Genomic DNA, 19,215 nt, shown 5'->3' on the forward strand with positions numbered 1-19,215 from the left:
GACAGCCCAAGTAATAGTCCTAGCCTTAGTTTTCTTTCACTAATATAAAAACAGCCTATTGGGTCCACAGGAGGAACTATCAATGACTTGAAAGACAGAATTTCTTTGGAACTCTATTCACATTCTCCTGGACTTTACCACCAGATTTTGGTTTTGTTTTTGATATGTATTTAACTCTTCCCTTTGCTTTGTCTCCTGCAGAACCTTTTCCATTACCTCACAGACATTCAGGGTAGTGGAGGAGTCCTGATCCCTGAGGCTCGCGGAGACGATGCATGGAAGGTGTACTTTGATGAGACTGCCCAAGAAATTGTGGATGAATTTGCCATGCGCTATGGCATCGAGTCCATATATCAGGCCATGACGTGAGACTCTCCTGGGGCTTTGGGAAGTGGTGGCTAACTTTTGGGGAGGCTAATGAAGGCACACCGAGAGAGTAAACAAGTCCTTAGTGGGATAGAATGCAGTGACTTGCTGCTTTCCTCCCTGAGAAGAGGTGAGACAAATCTATACCCCAAGGCAAAGAAAACATATGTATAAAGGGAGTATGTTTATCATTAATTCAAGTAGAAGGTATTTATCTGTCTCCCCCACAGGTCAGAGATAAGAGGGGCAGAGGGCATAAGAGAGTATGCCAGGACAAACTTGCCCAAACATCACATGCCTGAGGAAGTACCACATGTGTGCTTATGTATATGTATGTGATAGACAAGCTTTCATAGGTTGGCCTAGATGTCACAGAGGTCACTAAACTATAGGGAAAGCAGCTGTATCTGGAGTTGACCAAGACTCCTATGCCAGAAATTTTTGCCTACTATGAGAAGAGGTATTGTTTGTGTATTGCTGAGGCTGCCACTAGAGCTGTGCTCAAGAAGCAGCCCCAGGTAAGCAGAGGATAACTATTGCCTTGGATGTGCTTCATTTATTCTATAGACTTTTATCAAGTTCCTTCTATGTGTCATACATTGTGCTAGGTGCTGAGAACACAAAGATGAATAAGATAGGGCCTCTGTGCTTGGGGAACTCAGTCTAGTAGGAAAGAGAGACTAGTAAACAAACAATTACAATATAATTTGATAAGTACTATGATAGAAGTAATAACAGGATATTATGAAAGCATCAAAATTTTTAGGGGAGGCATGTAAGAGAAGCCATTAAAGAGTTGATATTTGAGCTGAGACTTGAAGAATAAGAAAGGTAGAAAAGCATTTCTGGTAGTGCATGTGCTAGAGTACTTAGATACAGCCAACCATAGCATATTCAAGGAATTACAAGTTCATTATAGATGGAGAGAAGAAATATGGTGAGGGTTGAGGTTTGAGAATGGCTTCACTACCATTCTTACTATTTATTCTCCCTGTATGATCTCCTCCAAACCTATGACCTTAACCACTACTTCTGGGCTTGGGACTCCCAATTTCTTTTTCCAAATCACACCCTTTCCTGAATTTCAGATCATTGTCAGCTGCTTCCTCAGTATGGCTAAATTTCAAATCAACATCATTTCCACCAAATACTTGATATCTTCCTTTATTTCCTATTTTAGTAAATGGAACAATTTTCTGTGCAGGTGTCCAAACAAATTTAGGAATCAGCCTAAACTTTTCAATATTAATTACTACTTCTTTAACTCTTAACATCCAAACTCTAAAACCTGGATTCTATTTCCTAAAAATGTTTTTAATCTATCACTGTTGCTATAGCACAATAATAATGGTAATAATAACAGGCTCCCTTGTGCATTTACTTATGTCCCAGGCACTGGCTTAAGCACTTTATGAATTTTAACTCATTTAATTCTCATATTAACCCTATGAGGGGGTATCATTATCTTTCCCATTTTATACGTAGGAAAACAGGCATAGAGAAGCTTAAGTAATTTATCCAAAGTCACCGAGTAAATGGTAGAGCTGAGATTCAAACCCACTCTTGCTCTAGAGTCTGTATTTTTAACCATTTCTCTGTTCCATTTAGTGCCTCATTGCTTCTTTTCTGAATGATTGCAGTAACTCTTCAACTGCTCTTTCTTTCCTAGTCTTATCTCTTTCCAAGCCTTCTTTTCCAATTTATCATCAAAGGGACCTTTCTGAAAGACTAATCTGATCACACTGTGCCTCATATTAAAATTTACCATGGTATTGAGGATAAACTCTTCTATTAACTATTCTATGCCTCACTTCTCTCATTTATTGGTCTTTCTCTATCAAACACCTGAACAGTAGCCATAACTAAGGTTTCCCAAATGAATCCACCTCATGAATATATTTGTCTTTGCAATTCAGTTTGCCTTTGCCTGTACATTCTCCATTTGATTATTTACTACTAATCCTTTAAGACTTGGTTCAACCCTCTCTTCTTTGAGAAGCCTTATTCTAATCCCTTTCAGCCCCCAGCCATTCTGATTGAGGTGATCATCTTGTATGTTTTTACAGTGGTTTTGTATAGCATGCCTTGGCTTATTGACTTTCTGAAACTTGCTTTTTCTGCCAGGCTATCACATATTTGGATTCTAGCACCTAGCACAGGGCCTGGCACGTAGTAGGCATTCATTGATTGTATATTTGAATGAATAAATTATGAAGATCCATGTATGCCAAGGTGATTAGAAGCTTATACATACCAGTGAGCTCTTTTAATTACTTGTTTTTTGCTGCAAGTCCTGAAGAGTCTTTGAGGCTGATGATGCTATTTTTCAGGCACTTTGCATGTTTGTCATCCAAGTACATGTGTCCTGGTGTGCCTGCGGTGATGAGCACCTTATTGGCCAACATCAATGCCTACTATGCCCATACAACTGCCTCTACCAACGTCTCTGCATCTGATCGCTTTGCAGCCTCCAACTTTGGGGTGAGTGTGATGTAAAAATTTACTTACTCATTTGTTATCAGTTAATAAAATTTGATTTTTCCCAGTGGGTATTATAGAGTTGTTTGATTTGCCTAAAATTCAGAGAGCTGCCACTTAGATTAACTTGTTTCCTTATGGGTATGTAGACTATGCTGATAGACTATCCTTATTTCATTATAGATAGGTAGACCTAATGGATTCTCCTCAGATATGGATAAATGAGAGAAAGTGGAATAGCATCACTGTGGTTATGGGAGCGCCACCTGGGCTCAAGCAGAACCTCTCTAGGCCAAGAATTTGGTTGAGTCACCAAAGTGCTTAGTCCTGCAAGTCCACAAATGGACCTTTCTTAACATTATTTTGTTTCACTCTGACTCATACCACTCAAAACTGATGTCTAAGTGAAGATACCAGTATATTCCTGAGCCTGTCCCATCTCCTAGTGTTTGGACTATTTACCCTATCTAGGATATGTCCTTTCCTTGTTTTAAGTCACTTGAGAAGTTGAATCTTTATTTGGAATGTCACCTGACATAAGTTCAGTATAAACTGAATGAAATATCTTTGACCCACCACAAAGATTACCTCTTTAGGAATAATATTACTGATACTCCCAAGTCTACTGGGTCTCTGAGCCCTGTTTTTTGTTAGTAACCACCTTCTCTTATTTTGATAGAGTCTATGGATAATTAACATCATTGATTAACCTACTCAAATATGTATTCCATTATCTTATCCCATTATATATATTTACTTAAGACCTAATGATCTATAATATAATCAACATATGAATTCTAGGAGTGCTATACCAACAGCCTATATAACATGTGATTCCACATTTAATTAGACCTTTTCGGGATCCCTGGGTGGCGCAGCGGTTTAGCGCCTGCCTTTGGCCCAGGGCGCGATCCTGGAGACCCGGGATCGAATCCCACATCGGGCTCCCGGTGCATGGAGCCTGTTTCTCCCTCTGCCTGTGTCTCTGCCTCTCTCGCTCTCTCTGTGTGACTATCATAAATAAATAAAAATTAAAAAAAAAAAAAAAAAAAGACCTTTTCTATAAAAATCAACTATTAAAAGTGTGTATTACTTGTTTTAACATTAAAAAAGTATAAACTAGGGAAAATGATGTGGAACATGGTTTAGAGAGATACTCTCTGGTCTGCTTGATCACCTTCCAAATGAATCACTATTCCTCCTCTTACCATTACTGGTAGGCTGTGGCTATTTAACTGGTAAGAGCTACCTCAAGGTAAGTCACGAGACCACAGACTCAGGAACAAGTTGGAGAATGTGTTTTGAATTTCCTTTTATTTGACTCAGAGAAGTTAGAGTCCCAAAAGGATGAAGGTACATGGGTCATCTCCTGTTGACTCTTATATAGAAAGAGTTGTTTCCTCATCCAGAGATGGTTTTGTTTCTGCTACAGTCTAGGGAACTCAGATTATTTCTCTCTTCCCTATTATTTCCTACCCTCAGAAAGAGAGATTTGTAAAACTACTGGACCAGCTGCACAACTCACTGAGGATTGACCTCTCTACCTACAGGGTGAGTGAAGACATGACTGTGAGTTGGAAAAACAGATAATATCAAGCTCTGTCTAGGGAGACTAGTCCAATCTTGGCTATAAAGATTGAAGGCAAGAAAAATTGGTCCCTGTCATCACACCTACATAAATGGCCAGTGCCACTGATGTCTGTGGTTCTTCAAACTCCAAGGACCGTGCATTCAGTGTGTAAATAGTAGCAGGTGTGGCTGATTTTTTTTTTTTTTTAAATGGGTAGTTGGCTTTCCAACCACACTAATGTCCCTCTATCAAACTTTCTGATGACATTCTCATTAGGGAGTCTCCTGAGGATAATCTCTTCCAGAAATGCCCCTTTAAAAATTAGATACATATATTTCTTTTTTGTATTTTTCCATATTCTCCTTAGTTTTCAAGGGAGGTATGAGAATTTGACTAAGGGGAAAGAAAGAGTAGCTTGGCTTGGGCAAGCAGAGGTCATGTCCATTCCTAGAATGGAGAGAGGAAATAGATTTACTAGGAGGGTGGGTACCTGGGACAGGGCAGGACAGGAAAATAGGCAGTTTCCCTTTCCCAATTCTTCCTAAGTTAGATCTTCTTAGAATGGCTTTGTTACTTGCCTTAAAGTGAATTTCCGGAACAGGCAATATATCCACATTAAAAAGTAAGTATAAAAATAACCTCAAAGTCAAAAAGAAGTGGAGTTTTAATTATCTGCAATTTCAGTGTCCTCCATTTGCATGAATAATGGAGAGTTGACTGTGTATCTTATATTTGGCATATAAGTAGCCATTTGAAGGTTTAAAAAAGCAACCCTTAAAATGGAGAGTGGCTCAATATCTCCCTTCAGCTCTCCTTGGCAGCTTCCTCCTAAAACTCATGCCAAGGGGAATGAAGTGAGGCATGGTGGGAAGGTCCTAAGGAACTCAATCCAAAGCAGATCTGCTCAGAGCTCTGCCATTTTCATTTTCTGGCTCTGGAATGTGGAATAGATAGGGTCTCTTGCATAGAAAGTATATATCCTTGATCTCAGTCTGGTCTATAGTGTGGCTCCACTTATATTGTGGAATATACAGTTACATTGTAACTTTTGAAGAACTTTTGAGTATAAGAATCTTCACCCAAGAAAAGTGTGTGTATATAAGTGTATATGTGTCTCTGTGTTGATTTGTGCAAATGCTCACACATTGCAGGGGAAGTAGGGCTGGTGTAGTAAATGTTGTTTTCGGGGCTGGGGATTATTAACCCCTTGTTTTGGCAAGAGCCTCTCTGTGTCAGTAGAAAATAGAGAAAGACCTGTAATTTTACAGTTTTTTTGTTCAGCTTAACTGGGGAAAATCCCAGTGGGTAGCAGTTAAGGAAGCTTTTTATGTCATTGCTTTTGGCAAGGAAGGCTGTCATATTTCTCTGTTCCTTTCTTAAATGTGCTTGATTTGCAACAGAATAATTTCCCTGCTGGAAGCCCTGAGCGGCTTCAGGACTTAAAGTCAACAGTGGATTTGCTGACCAGCATTACTTTCTTCAGAATGAAGGTAAGAGATAAACTGGGCTAGATGATGGTGGACTGGGCACCTGGGCATGGGAACATGGAGAATAAGAATCATTGGGCACAATCTGAGGCTATGGTATTCATCACCTCTAAGTCCACATTTCCATACACTTGTCCCCTGGGTTACATCTGAGAAGACCATGGATCAACAGGGATGGACTGGGTGTTTCTGTCAATCAGATATCCTAGCAATTTCATCCTAGGGCAAGGTCCAGGGACCCATCGAGAGATGATGGGATCTGGAGTAGTTTGAGGGGAATTCTAGGAGGAGATCCCACTCAGATGAGGAGGACCATGGGCCCATATTTCTTTTATTAATTGGCAGGTACAAGAACTGCAGAGCCCTCCAAGAGCCAGCCAAGTGGTAAAGGATTGTGTGAAGGCCTGTTTGAACTCCACATATGAGTATATCTTCAACAACTGCCATGACTTGTATAGTCGCCAGTACCAGCTGGTAAGAGGTTCAAGATCAGGAGGGACTGTCAGTGGCTCTTGGATCCTCAGTTTTTCTTTACTGTGGTTATGGTGGAAGGGAGCTCAAGACAAAGTCCTTGATGTTCTTGAGGGTGAATAAAGTGTAGAGTGAGGACCTTCAAGACCATGTGAGGCATTTGTGGATTGATAAAGCACCATTGGACAAGATGTGACATAACTGAGTTGAACAGAAGTGGCAACAGTAAGTTTTAGTTTGGTGCTAATGTAAGTGACCAAAATTTCAGCAGTTTTAGGGGGTGAGTAGGTGAATTCTCAGTCCATCTCAAAATCTGTTTTCTCCCCCAAGCTTAATTTGTTCCAGGCTGCCTTCCTCTGAGATCCATAGCTGTCTCTCTACTTGCTTGTGGAAGTTTTATTTTCCCTCTGACCACTTCTCTCTGCACTGCATGGTCTTCTGAGATATATTCATCAGCTGACTATCAAGGCTGACTCTATCCTTCTGTGAGGCTGAGCTGCTTCACCTGTTTTACGCTGACATCCTAACCTAGTACCTGGTGACTGTGTCTATTTCTCTAGATCCTTCCAAATAGTATCTTTTATTTTCTCATTTCAAAGCCAGGACTTCTTTTTGGGTCTAGGACTAGATTAGAGTTTCTGTGTTAATAATTCTTGCAGACCATACATTTGCAAAACAGATTTCCTTTAGTCCAATAAATATGTATTGCATTGAATCAGGTCTGAGGAAAGCATAGTGCTCCTTCAATAAGTCCATAAGCATATATATCACTCTAATGAAAGCAGTCTGTTTGAAGTGCCTTGAAAGGAGAATAAAATTAAAGGAATTCCAAGAAGAAAGAAGTCACTTTTGATCAGGTATTGGGAAAAGCTACATAAAACACAGACATTTGACATATACCTTAAAAGGCAGTAGGATTTGGACAGCAAATGATGGGAGGACAACTTAAATCTCTTGGACATTTATTTACCCTTTGGTGAATATATCCAGTTTGTAATGCTTCCTTGGAACACCTCAGTAAAGACTAAAATCTGATTCACACTGCCTTCTCCTGTTCCCAAGTGTATTTTTTGTGTCAGCCCTATCTTTAAGGCTTCCTCCTTTTACGTTTTGTAAAACATCCCATTTATTCTGAAATTCATGGGAGATTTTCCGGGGCCTTTGTTTAGCTTGCCACACTCTGGACTCCTGTCACTCATCTATGGTTGGGGAAGACACTGTTCTCAGCTTTGAAGACACTGTTGTCAGCTTTGATTTTTCAACTATGCAGGGATCTATCTGAATATCTCTATTCCCTAAATGAGATGAACCTAGACTTTGAAAGAGAGCTTATAAACCATTCAGGCACTTTATTTAGCCTTTGAATCTTACCAACTTTTTTACTCATTTTTCTCAGTATATTTACACTGAAGTTAACCATTGGTGTCTTTTTTTCCCTTCTACTCACCTTCAGTCATTGGTTCATTCATCCATCTCTTCCCTTAACAAATTGAACATGTAGGGATATAAAGTTGGTTAAGACACATCTCTTTTTTGGCAAGCTCATTGTTTGTTGGGGGGTAGGGACACAAATTACTAGATTTATTGTTTTTTATTTATTATTACTGCATTTCACTGTAGTTGCCAAAGGTTCATGGAGGGTGTTCTGGGAACCCAGAAGAGAGGCATCTTACCAGACCAGGGGTATCAGGAAAAACTTTTCAGAAAAGGTAAAGCTCAACCTGAATTTTGAGGAATGAGTAGGAGTTGGCTAATGAAAGGGGTTGGGGAAGAGAGGGATACCAGATAGAGGTAGTGGAACATTTGGAGGGACAGAATTGTGAATGAGTATGTTACTTTGAAGAAATATAAGCAATTTAATTAGAGTAGTTACAGTGTCAGGCTTTAGAGTTCAGCTATCTGGGATCAGATCTTGGTACTACTACTTATAGCTACACAACCTTGGGCAAGTCATATAACCTCACTGCCTTCAGTCTCCTTTTCAGTCAAATGAAGATGATAATTTCTACCCAATGGAGTTGTTGGGAGGATTAAATGAAATAATGCATGTAAAGTTCTTAGGGTGCCTGGCACCTAATAAGCACTAAGTGGTGGGGGGTGGTGGTGGTAATGGCTATAAGGAAAGAGAATTGGTAAGGTGTGGGGTTGTGAGAGAGGTCATATCCTGAAGGCCTTTTGTGTCAAGGAGTGGAGTTTAAACTTATTAAAGGCCTTGACTGAAGGGCATTGAAGGCAGAGGAGTCACACTGTGAGATTCTTCTTGCAGAAAGATTACTAACTGTGGAAGAGGACAGGAATACAGATTAAAGACCAATTAGGAGACCATCGAATAATAAGGATAGATAGTGGCAAAAAAAGTTGAAGAGATGTATTTAAGTTATATTAAGCAGGCAGAATCCACATTCTGTGGGTGCTGTCCTGGTTTCTAGTAACTTCCTTGTAATACAGGCTTATTAAGGACTGTGGAAACTGTGATGACATCCCACGTAAAAGTCCTATTCCTCTTCTTCTGGATGGTTCCAACTTTGCTTCTGTCCTGGTGAGAGATAAATGTCCATTCCAGTGTCTGTGCAGTGTCCCCTACTTGTCCTGTCTAGGATCTGAATGTAGAGTTTTCCTGAGATTCACCACTGTATTCCTTTACCTCTACCCAACCAAGTCTTTTTTCTTCCCCCATCTTTACTGGGATATAATTGACACATAACATTGTGTAAGTTTAAGGTGTACAATGTAATGATTTGATACAAGTATATATTGTGAGAGGTTTACCACTGTAGGGTCTGCACCTCACATAATTATCATAATTGGTTGTTACAGTGAGAACATTAAAGCTCTACCCTCACAGCATTTTTCCAGTATATAGTACAGTACTGTTAGCTGTAGTCAACCATGCTGTACTGTAGATCCCCAGAACTTACTCATCTGAACTGACCAGCATCATCATCATTTCCCCTACCCCTCATCTTCTGCCAAATACCATTCCACTCTTTCTATGGGTTTGATGTTTTTAGATTTTTTCATAGAAATGAGATCACACAGTATTTATCTCTCTTTCTGACTTATTTAATTTAGCATAATGCCTTCAAGGTCCATCATGTTATTACACATGACAGGTTTTCCGTCTTTTTATGGCTGAGCAATAATCTGCTATATTTATATACCACATTTTTTTAATCCATTCATCTACTGGTGAACAATTAGGTTGTTTCCATGTCTTGGCTCTTGTGAATAATGCTACAATAAACATGGAGGTTCTAATATCTCTTTAAGATAGTTATTTCAGGGATCCCTGGGTGGCGCAGCGGTTTAGCACCTGCCTTTGGCCCAGGGCGCGATCCTGGAGACCCGGGATCGAATCCCACATTGGGCTCCCTGCATGGAGCCTGCTTCTCCCTCTGCCTGTGTCTCTGCCTCTTTCTCTCTCTCTCTCTCTCTCTCTCTCTCTATCATAAATTAAAAAAAAAAAAAGATAGTTATTTCATTTCCTTTAAATATATACCTAGAAGTAGGATTGCTGAATCATAGGGTAGTTTTCTTTTTAATTTTTTGAGGAACTTCCAGTACTGTTTTCCATAGTGGCTCTACCAATTTACATTTCCTGCCAGCAGTGCACCAGGATTCCCTTTTCTCCATATCCTGGCCAGCATTTGTTATCTCCTACCTTTTTGAAAATATTTATTCTAACAGTTGTGAGGTGACCTCTCTTTGTGGTTTTATTTGCATTTTCCTGACGTTTAGTGATACTAAGTACTTCTTTATGTATTTGCTGGGCATTTGTTGTTGTTTGTTTGTTGGTTTATTTGAGGGGGTTGGGGTTGGACAAAGAAGGGAGGGGCAGAGGGATAAGGACAACAGACTACCTGCTGAGTGGGAAGCCCAATGCAGGGTTCCCTCCCAGAACCCTGAGATCATGACCTGAGCCAAAGTCAGGTCTTTAACTGACTGAGCCATCCAGGTACCCCTTGCTGGGCATTTGTATGTCTTCTTTGGAGAAATGTCTATTCAAGTTTTCTACCTATTTTTAAATCAGAGTCTTTTTTTTTTTTTTGCTGCTAATATTTTGGATATTATATTTTGGATATTCATCCCTTACCAGATATGGTTGGCAAATGTTTTCTCCCATTCTGTAGGTTGCCTTTTCATTTTGTTGATTGTTTCTTTTTGCTCTACAGAAACTTTTTAGTGATGTAGTTTCAAATGTTGATTTTTGCTTTTGATGTTTGTACTTTTGGTGTCATATCCAAAAAATCATTGCCAAGACCATTGTCAAGGAGCTTTTTCCCCAATGTTTTCTTCTGGGAGGTTTATGATTTCAAGTCTTGTATTTAAGTCCCTAATCCATTTGGTGTTAATTTTTGTGAGTGATATAAGATAGGGGTCCAAGTTCATTCTTTTGCATGTGAATATCTGGTTATCCCAGCACCATTTATTGAAGAAACTATCCTGTCCCATTGAATATTCTTGGCTCCTCAAGACCTTTTCTTATCCAGCTAGGCAAATACCTTCCTAGATATAGTTCTTCCTCTTAATAGCATTCATGAGGTTAAGGGAAGTTCTAAACCCACTGAAGGTTGGACCAGTTGCATGCTAGGTCTGTGCAGTAGTTCCTGTAGAACTTGAAGATGAGATGTATATATATATACATGTGTGTATATGATGATGTAGGGGAGGTGTCACAGGAGACTGCCAGTAGGGGTCACCCAGAACTAGACCTATTTAGTGAGGTTGGAGGGGCAACTTACTTTGGCTGAGGAGTCACTATACTCACAGCTACTGAGAGAATGAGGAAGGGGGACAGGCATTCTTATGTCTCCTAGACTGATAAAGTTTATCATATCATGTCTCCCCTTGAGCTGGGGAGAGAAGTTCTCTCGGATGGACTCTCTGTGTATGAGGACCTCCCAACAGTCACCCCTCTGACAGACATAGGCAGTTTTGAGGAAGATGGGCCCTAGGAGAAGAATGGTACCTGATTCTAGAGGAAGGGGTATGGGTAAGGGATGAGAAAGAGGAAGATTGGAGGCATTCTCCGCATTCTACTCTGACTCTCACTATCTCCTTTGGAACAAGAAACAGGAGCTACCTCCAGAGGAACAAGGACCCAGCATTCGGAACCTGGATTTTTGGCCCAAACTCATCACGCTCATTGTGTCAATCATAGAGGAAGATAAGAATTCCTACACACTCGTTCTGAACCAGTGCGTATCAACCCACTTGGCCCTATGTGGTTGATGGTTGGCTTGTTGATCTGTCTAACAGCCTCTTTCTTTCCTATCTCTGTGTGTTTGCAGTGCCACCTCTTCCTCCTGTACGTCCATCTGTCCCTCTGTCCTTGTATCTGTTTGAGTAACTGTTTCTGGAGACAGGTGTGGAAATGTAATGGGGGGCCCTGCCCAGACTGAGCCAGCCTCCCTGGAGTGAGAGGCCCCTGGGAATGGCTACCATAGGAGTCCCAGGGGATCCAGAGACCATGTGTGTATGTGTCTGTCCACTGTGAATAAAGTGGGCTTTCTGATGCCCACCTCCTTGCACTTTCTCGTCCATCTTCTTTACACTGGGCCTGCCTTCTAGCCTCAACTCCTCCTCTGGGCCTCAAATCCCTGCTTCCTGGGCATCCTCTTCCCTGGGCCCAACTTGCCTGAGGAAATCCTTTGCCCCCACTTGTCCTTCCACTGGCTCCTAGGTCCCTTTTCTCCAGATTGAGCCTAGTCCTGTTTCCCAGGCTTCTCCTCTCTTCAACTTGACCTCTATGAGATTAGGCACATTAGCTTTGGAATCAGTCAAATCAAATAGTTCTTGCTTTTTTCTCTGACTGTGGCTTCTTCCATCATCCAGGTTTCCTCAGGAATTGAATGTGGGAAAAGTCAGCGCAGAAGTGATGTGGCAGCTCTTTGCCCAAGACATGAAATATGCACTGGAGGGTAAGGGTGTGCCCAAGGCAATGGGCTGTAGGCCTCCAGCCCAAGCACCTTGTTTTCTGTCCCTTTACTCTCCCAGACAATTACAAATTCTGGGTGCATGGTATGGTGAGAAAAGAGAAATTTCAGGCCTACCCCTTAGGAGTCCTTAGGTAGGCAGAGGTTCAGCTAAATTAATAATAGAAATGGCTGTGTAGATATGGATTTTCCCTTCCAGCTTTAGAGCAAGTGCCTGTTTAAGACTTTCGCCAGCCCAAAGATCAACTCTTCCTATGCTGGGTATTCTCAAGTGGCCCCCTCCCTGGAGTATGAAACATCTTATGAGGTTTATCCTTATAGTCTTAAAGAATCATAGAACCTAAAATACACAGATAAGATTATTTTCTCTTATTAGAGACTGCCTGGCCTGGCTTTCCTTAAAAGCTGTTCTAGATTGGTATGATGGAGCCAGAAAGATACTCCTTCCCTCTCTTCTCATATAAAGCAGAATCATGGAAAAATTATTATTCATCTTGTTCATTCAGCTTATTCTTTTATTCATTTCCCACTTTGGTTCACAAAGATACCACGGTCTGCTTGTATCCAGTCTTCCCATTTGTACCCTTCTGTGTTCACTTATTTATTGCCATTCTCGTTGTCTTTATATGTTAGTCTGTCTCCTCAATCTGTGCAAGTGGACCTAAAAGGAAGGGGAGCAGTCTGAGGCAAGGACAAAGCAGAGTTAGGATTTTTTATGTTGGTGGAGTGGCAGGGAAAATGGGTAACCCTCAGACTTAAACTTCTGAGGTTTAGGAGCAGTAAGTTTTGAGGTCAAAAGAAACCGTGAAAATCTGTGTTAAGTTTGAGACAGCCAGAGACTGAACATGCATCTTCTGTAACTCTGCCCCAGAGCAGTGGCTCCCTCTTGCCCACACCGGTTCAAGCTTGTGGCTGTAGCCCAGGCCTTAGCCTTTCAGGTCAGTGAAGAAGTCACTTGTCCCCTCTGCAAGTAGCACTCAGTAAGCCTAAAATGGGGGGCGGGGGTATAGTGGTAGCATGGTCCCAGTTCTTAAAGAAGCTCAGCTCTGGTGGGGTTTTTCTTTTTGGGGGGTGGGGGGAGATAAATACCCCTGAAAAGTGAATCAATTTCACAAGACAGATAGTATGAGGTAGGGCAGGGGTTTTCAAACAGGTATCTTAGGAGCTAAGTGAAAAGGGAATACCTGGGTGAGAGAAGAGAGGGCTACTAGGCTTCAGGCCTTTTACCTGGTGCTAGTTAAGTCAGTTCTGCTTTTATCAATCTTACATGGAGTTCTAGGTGAGATTTCTTTTGAAGGGGGAGTTCTGCTAATGTTTACAACAAACACAAAAGGATTGAAAGCTGCTTTAAAAGAAATAATGTTGACCTGGTTTCAAATCTCACTTTCACCACCTAATCAGCAATATGTTCTTAGACCAATTTTTGTGAACTTGCATTTTTTATCCATAAAATCTGTTTCATTGAGCTGACGAAGTAACATGTAACATGCTTAGCATATTGCTTGGCATTTACTTGGCACTGAATACATCTTACTAAAGACAGTAAGAAACCCCATAGGCTCATGAGCAAAGATGCAGTGTGAGCCAAATAGCGTTTTTTTGTTTTTGAGAGAGAGTGTGTGTGAGTGGGGAGGAGCAGAGGGAGAGGGATGCCTGGGTGGCTCAGTGGTTGAGCATCTGCCTTTGGCTCAAGGCATGATCCCGATCCGGAGATCAAGTTCCACATTGGGCTCCCTGCGAGGAGCCTGCTTCTCCCTCTGCCTATGTCTTTGCCTCTCTCTCTCTCTCTCTTTCTCTCTCTTTCTCTCTCTGTCTCTCATGAATAAATAAGTAAAATCTTTAAAAAAAAATTCTTTCTCCCCCTCTTTTTAAGATTTTATTTATTTATTCATGAGAGGCAGATAGAGAATTTTAAGCAGTTTCTATACCCAGTGCAGAGCCCCATACAGGGCTCAATCTCATGACCCTGAGATTATGACCTGAGCTAAAACCAAGAGGCAGACACTTAACTGACTGAGCCACCCAAGCATCCTACACAGTAGCATTTTTATAAGATTTCACCTCAGTGGAAAATGGGGCACCTGGAACAAGGAGAGATTAGAAACAGCGACTGCAAATGATACTGTAGTAATTTAGGGCTGAGGGGATGGGGTTGGGGTTAGAGCAGAGAATTGGAAAGGGAAGAATGGGTTTTGATAGCCACTGGAAGTTGTAACAAGACTTCATGATTGTCAGAAAGTGGAGAGCAAGAGAATGGGAAGAGTTTGGAGACCGGGATGATAAAAGGATAGTGTTGACTCCAACTGTGAAAATGCTATCATTCGCCCAATTTTTTTAAGTCCGTTTTATTGAGGTATAATATACATACATAAAATGAAAATACCCTGAGTATAATTTGATGAGTTTGACAAATATACACCCTTGTATAACCACTATCCTAATTAAAATATAGAACAAAGTTTCTTCATGCCCTTTGGCAGCAGATCCTCAGACCATTCACTTAAGGGCTTATTGAATATTTTGCTTTATGTCAGGTACTGTGCTAATTGCTGGAACCCCATTGAGATGAATGAGGCATAGACCCAGCCCTTTGAGAAGCTCACACACCAGTCTAGACAACAGACATATAAATTGGCAGTTCTAGTTCAAAATTATAAATGTCACAAAAGGAATAAGGGTAAGGTGCTGAGAGAACAGTGTAATCCACACCTGGGAAGGCTTCTAGGAGGACCTGGGAAGGCTTCCTGGAGGAGTGATATACAAACTGAAACCTGAAGGATGGTAGGACTTGGCCAGTAGGGAAGGGAGGTTGTAGGCTATGGGAAGGAGAGACGCAGAACATTTTAGGCAGAGGATACAGTATGTTCAGAGATGTGAGGTCTAGAAAGACCTGTCATGCTTGAGGAACTGGAAGCAGTAGTTTAGTATGACTGGCACATTACAGTGTAGGGGGAAGAGATAAATAGGAGATGAAGATAGAAAAGTAGGACATCCAGATCATAAAGAAGGTGGTAAGCCATGTTTAAGCTTTTAGACTCCATCCTAAGGCAGTTTGGAGTCACTAAACAGCAATCCCATGTGTATCAAGTGTATAACGTAGAAAGGCCACTCATTGTGGCTATGGTATGGAAAATGGTTTGGAGGAGGAAATCCAGATTGGTGACTATTGTAGTAATACAAATTAAAGATGGTGGGAACAAGACCTAAGCAGGTGACTGTGTAAAAAAATGGATAGATTCTAGAGTTTTGGAGGTGAAATCAATAGGGATTGGTGATTTAATTGGATGGGAATAAAGAGCAAAACAGAAGACTTGAGGATGCTGCTCAGCATTGAACAAGAGGCTATAATTAGTGTGTGTATACTCTGTTCAGCTTCAGCTGGAGATGTTAAATGGCGAAAGATGGGGACTAGAGTTAAATTCTGGCAAAGTGAGATGTTCCATCAAAGCCTTAGACAAATAGTACCAGAACCAAAGAGAGATTTGGGGGAGATATCAGGAAGCTGGATAATTGAAATCTTGAGGTTGAAAGAACTCTTCAAAGATCAAAGATGCATAGAAGGAAGAATGTGGAAATCAGGGGCAGGAGAAGGTGGTTGTTGTTTTGTTTTGTTTTGTTTTGTTTTGTTTTAAGATTTTATTTATTTATTCATGAGAGATACACAGAGAGGCAGACACATAGGCAGAGGGAAAAGCAGGCTCCCTGCAGGGAGCCCGATGCAGAACTCGATCTCAGGGATCAGTTCTCAATTCCAGGACTCAGGGATCACGCCCTGAGCAGAAAGCAGATGCTCTACTGCTGAGCCACCCAGGTGTCCCCAAGAGAAGGTTTAGAGACTTGATTGCCCTTGGCCCTTTTGACAGATTAACCACCCCTGTACTACTACCCCACAACAGCAACCTCAAGCAACTTTACTGGAGCATGACTGTATGGGACTTGTTAGAATAAAGTATGACCAGTGTTTCAGTGGTCTTTCTGTTACTTTCTATACCGCAGAAATTAATAGAGAAATTGGGTTTTGGGACCAGAGTACAGATAAAGGATTGACAGAAAAAGAGAAAATTATATAAATACAGTAACTTGACAGTCCCTAGAAGGAAGCAATTAGAGAGTTTTGGGTTGATAGAGCAATACTGCCTCCATTGCTAGTGGGTTACTGAACTGGAAGGAAGGAGACCCCTCCTCATGGTACCTTTTTATATCTCCAGGTTCATGGACTATGGACTGCTTTAGGGATAGTAGAGTATGGGGTGGAGGAGAAGGGGCAAGCCCTGAGAAGCCTCTCTGATGTCCCCAGAGGTGGTGCTGCCTGCCATGCCAGGAGGTGAAATTTCCTGGGACTGGGAGCCTTTTGAGGAATCCTAGGCTCCCATCTCCTCAAGTGTCTGTTGTACTAATTCACAAGGGCCAACTGCCCCAGATTGGATTTCTGCCTTGATGTGAAGGAGCATCACCCATAGCAACTCACAGTTGAGCAGAGAGTTCACAAGGACCCTGACCATTTCTCTGTTGCTCGGTACTCTTTCCCATTTGTCTACTTTTACCGTTATATGTAAGCACACAGTTGGCTTTTATTATTCAAGTTAAAGTTTTATCTATAAAGGGGGTGGGTACAGAGAACTTGTGGTTGTAGCCAGCGCTCCAGGGATTCTGGGCAGAGGTGATGTTTGCCCTGGATTCTCCAGAAGACTCGAGATCCAACTACATGACCTTAAAAGTCCATAATAAGCATCCCATTCTTTCCAGCATGATAGCCCTTTCATCTGGCTGTGTTTCCATGGTTTCCAAACTGACTATTCTTATTTGCATACCTCTTAGAGAGTTCATTTTCTAAGTGACTCAGCTTTGTTCTGGGGTCTTTCAGTTTACCTCAAGATGCTCTTAAACTCTGGCTGCTTAACTGCTACCAGCTTGGGCCCACTTTGGTTTTTCCTGTCTCTGTGTAGTTGTCACTGACCCATCATGCCATGTATAGCTCCTCATTGATGCATCTAAGCCTATTTGAGGCTACTAGGATTAGAGAAGTCCTAGGAAACCACCATCCCTCTCTAGTCCTGGGCAGTCTCCCCACTAATCAACATTAGCACCCACATCCCTTTCTTTTTTTTTTTTTTTTTTCCCCCACATCCCTTTCTCTTCTTCTTCACCAGAGGCCAGTATCTCAGTTGATACTTCCAGAAGCTAGAGCAAGAAAACTACTGACCTTGTCTGGGAGTTTGGCTTAGTTTCTGAAGGAAGATTTGGGCCAGGCTCTTGGAAAGCAGAGTACTGGTAGGGGGAGATGGTTGTGAGGAAGTGGTTGGGAGTCACCCTTGTTCTAAGACATCTGATAGAGCTGCCTGACCAGATCTGCTGCTTTGGGAAAGCTCAGGAACCATGGCCTCTACTGCTGGAACCTGACCCAGCCTCATTCCCCATCACTAGAGCATGAGAAGGACCGGCTGTGTAAGAGTGCTGACTACATGAACCTGCACTTCAAGGTGAAGTGGCTCCACAATGAATACGTGCGAGATCTGCCTGCCCTACAGGGGCAGGTGCCTGAGTACCCAGTGTGAGTCATCCTTTGGGCCCTACACAGGGAAGGGGGGGGGGGTCCCTCCATCTTAGAGGGCAAGGTGGGCAGGACTTGTGTCTTCAATTCAGTTTAGCAAGCCAGTGTTGAGACTGCCAGTTCTAGGCTCTGTTGTAGAAAGAGAAAAGCATCAAACCATGCCCTACCTTCCAGAAGACCCTAGTCTGGGGGAGCTATTAGACACATGGCATATGCCAGCCACTGGCTCCTACCCCCATTTCTCCTGTCTGGCTGCAGGTGGTTTGAGCAGTTTGTTCTGCAATGGCTGGATGAAAATGAGGATGTGTCCCTGGAATTCCTGCGTGGGGCTCTGGAACGAGATAAGAAGGATGGGGTAAGTTGGAGGCTTGGACTACACAGAGGTCAGGCCAGGTTTCCCAGCAATTAGCAGCCAGCAGAAGTTCCAGGGCTTTATTTTCTTCCCTTTGAGTTCATAAGGAGGACTTTTGAGGGCCAAAGAGTCATCCCTGCTGGGCAGAGCCCTTTTGTACCTTACACACTTGGGAAAGGGTAGTGGCTGAAGATGATGATCCTGTTGTTGGCCTTCCTTAGTTCCAGCAGACATCAGAGCATGCACTGTTTTCCTGCTCTGTGGTGGATGTCTTCACACAGCTCAACCAGAGCTTTGAGATCATCCGGAAGCTGGAGTGCCCAGACCCCAACATCCTTGCCCACTACATGAGGAGATTTGCTAAGGTGACCATGACCCTCCTTTCTCCCTTTCATTCGCCTTTACCATGTTCACAACCTCATCATAGGCCTGAGCTCAATTCCTCTCCATGGTGGCCTTCAGGTGAAGTCTAGTTTTCAAATGAATGAAGCATTCTCATTTGCTTGTGTCTGGGACAGACTGGTGGGTTTGTCTTGGTGCTGTTCTGGGGTTGAGAGGGGGTTTTGTCCTTTACTGTGAGATTCCCCTCTACTTCCCTATTGTTCTGGGATGAGAGGTATGACCTCAGGCAAGATCCCTGTAGGGAGAGCTAAAGGTTCCCACTCCTTTCCTTTTCTTTTTTCCCCCAGACCATCGGGAAGGTGTTGATGCAGTATGCAAACATCTTATCAAAGAGCTTCCCAGATTATTGCACAAAGGAGAAAATGGTGAGGGTTAGGCCCTGCGGCCTTAAAGATGTTTGGGTAGAAGTGAAAGACATTTGAATCCTTGCTTTTGAGGCTGTCTCTTCTCAAAGCTGAGGGTGGGGTGATGCTTCTTCTGACTTGATTCCCAATGGGGCTTCTTTTGAGATTATGTCACAAAATAAGAACTTGACTAGGAGTTCCTCTGAGTCTCCATTTGGTACTTTATTTTCTACTAAGCTAGAGCTTTGCTTAATCTTT

At 42.1% G+C, this 19,215-nt stretch overlaps 1 protein-coding gene across 12 annotated transcripts in view; it reads left to right on the forward strand.

Annotated features, from left to right (window-relative positions):
• The window catches only part of UNC13B (unc-13 homolog B), a 231,367-nt gene that overhangs the window by 204,568 nt on the left and 7,584 nt on the right, over window positions 1-19,215 (forward strand). For 10 of the 12 annotated variants that reach the window (XM_077912416.1, XM_077912419.1, XM_077912420.1 and 7 more), the window contains 11 exons: window positions 202-365; window positions 2,697-2,847; window positions 4,327-4,395; window positions 5,815-5,904; window positions 6,247-6,375; window positions 11,443-11,570; window positions 12,208-12,293; window positions 17,733-17,859; window positions 18,118-18,214; window positions 18,433-18,576; window positions 18,901-18,978. In XM_077912416.1, coding sequence (XP_077768542.1) covers window positions 202-365; window positions 2,697-2,847; window positions 4,327-4,395; window positions 5,815-5,904; window positions 6,247-6,375; window positions 11,443-11,570; window positions 12,208-12,293; window positions 17,733-17,859; window positions 18,118-18,214; window positions 18,433-18,576; window positions 18,901-18,978 — 1,263 coding nt within the window. Of the gene's footprint in view, window positions 1-201; window positions 366-2,696; window positions 2,848-4,326; window positions 4,396-5,814; window positions 5,905-6,246; window positions 6,376-11,442; window positions 11,571-12,207; window positions 12,294-17,732; window positions 17,863-18,117; window positions 18,215-18,432; window positions 18,577-18,900; window positions 18,979-19,215 lie in introns of those variants that run through there. The other 2 variants (XM_077912414.1, XM_077912424.1) reach the window with 2 other exon arrangements.

This window comes from Canis aureus, chromosome 10 (genome assembly GCF_053574225.1).
Source record: "Canis aureus isolate CA01 chromosome 10, VMU_Caureus_v.1.0, whole genome shotgun sequence".
NCBI classification, from domain to species: Eukaryota; Metazoa; Chordata; class Mammalia; order Carnivora; family Canidae; genus Canis; species Canis aureus.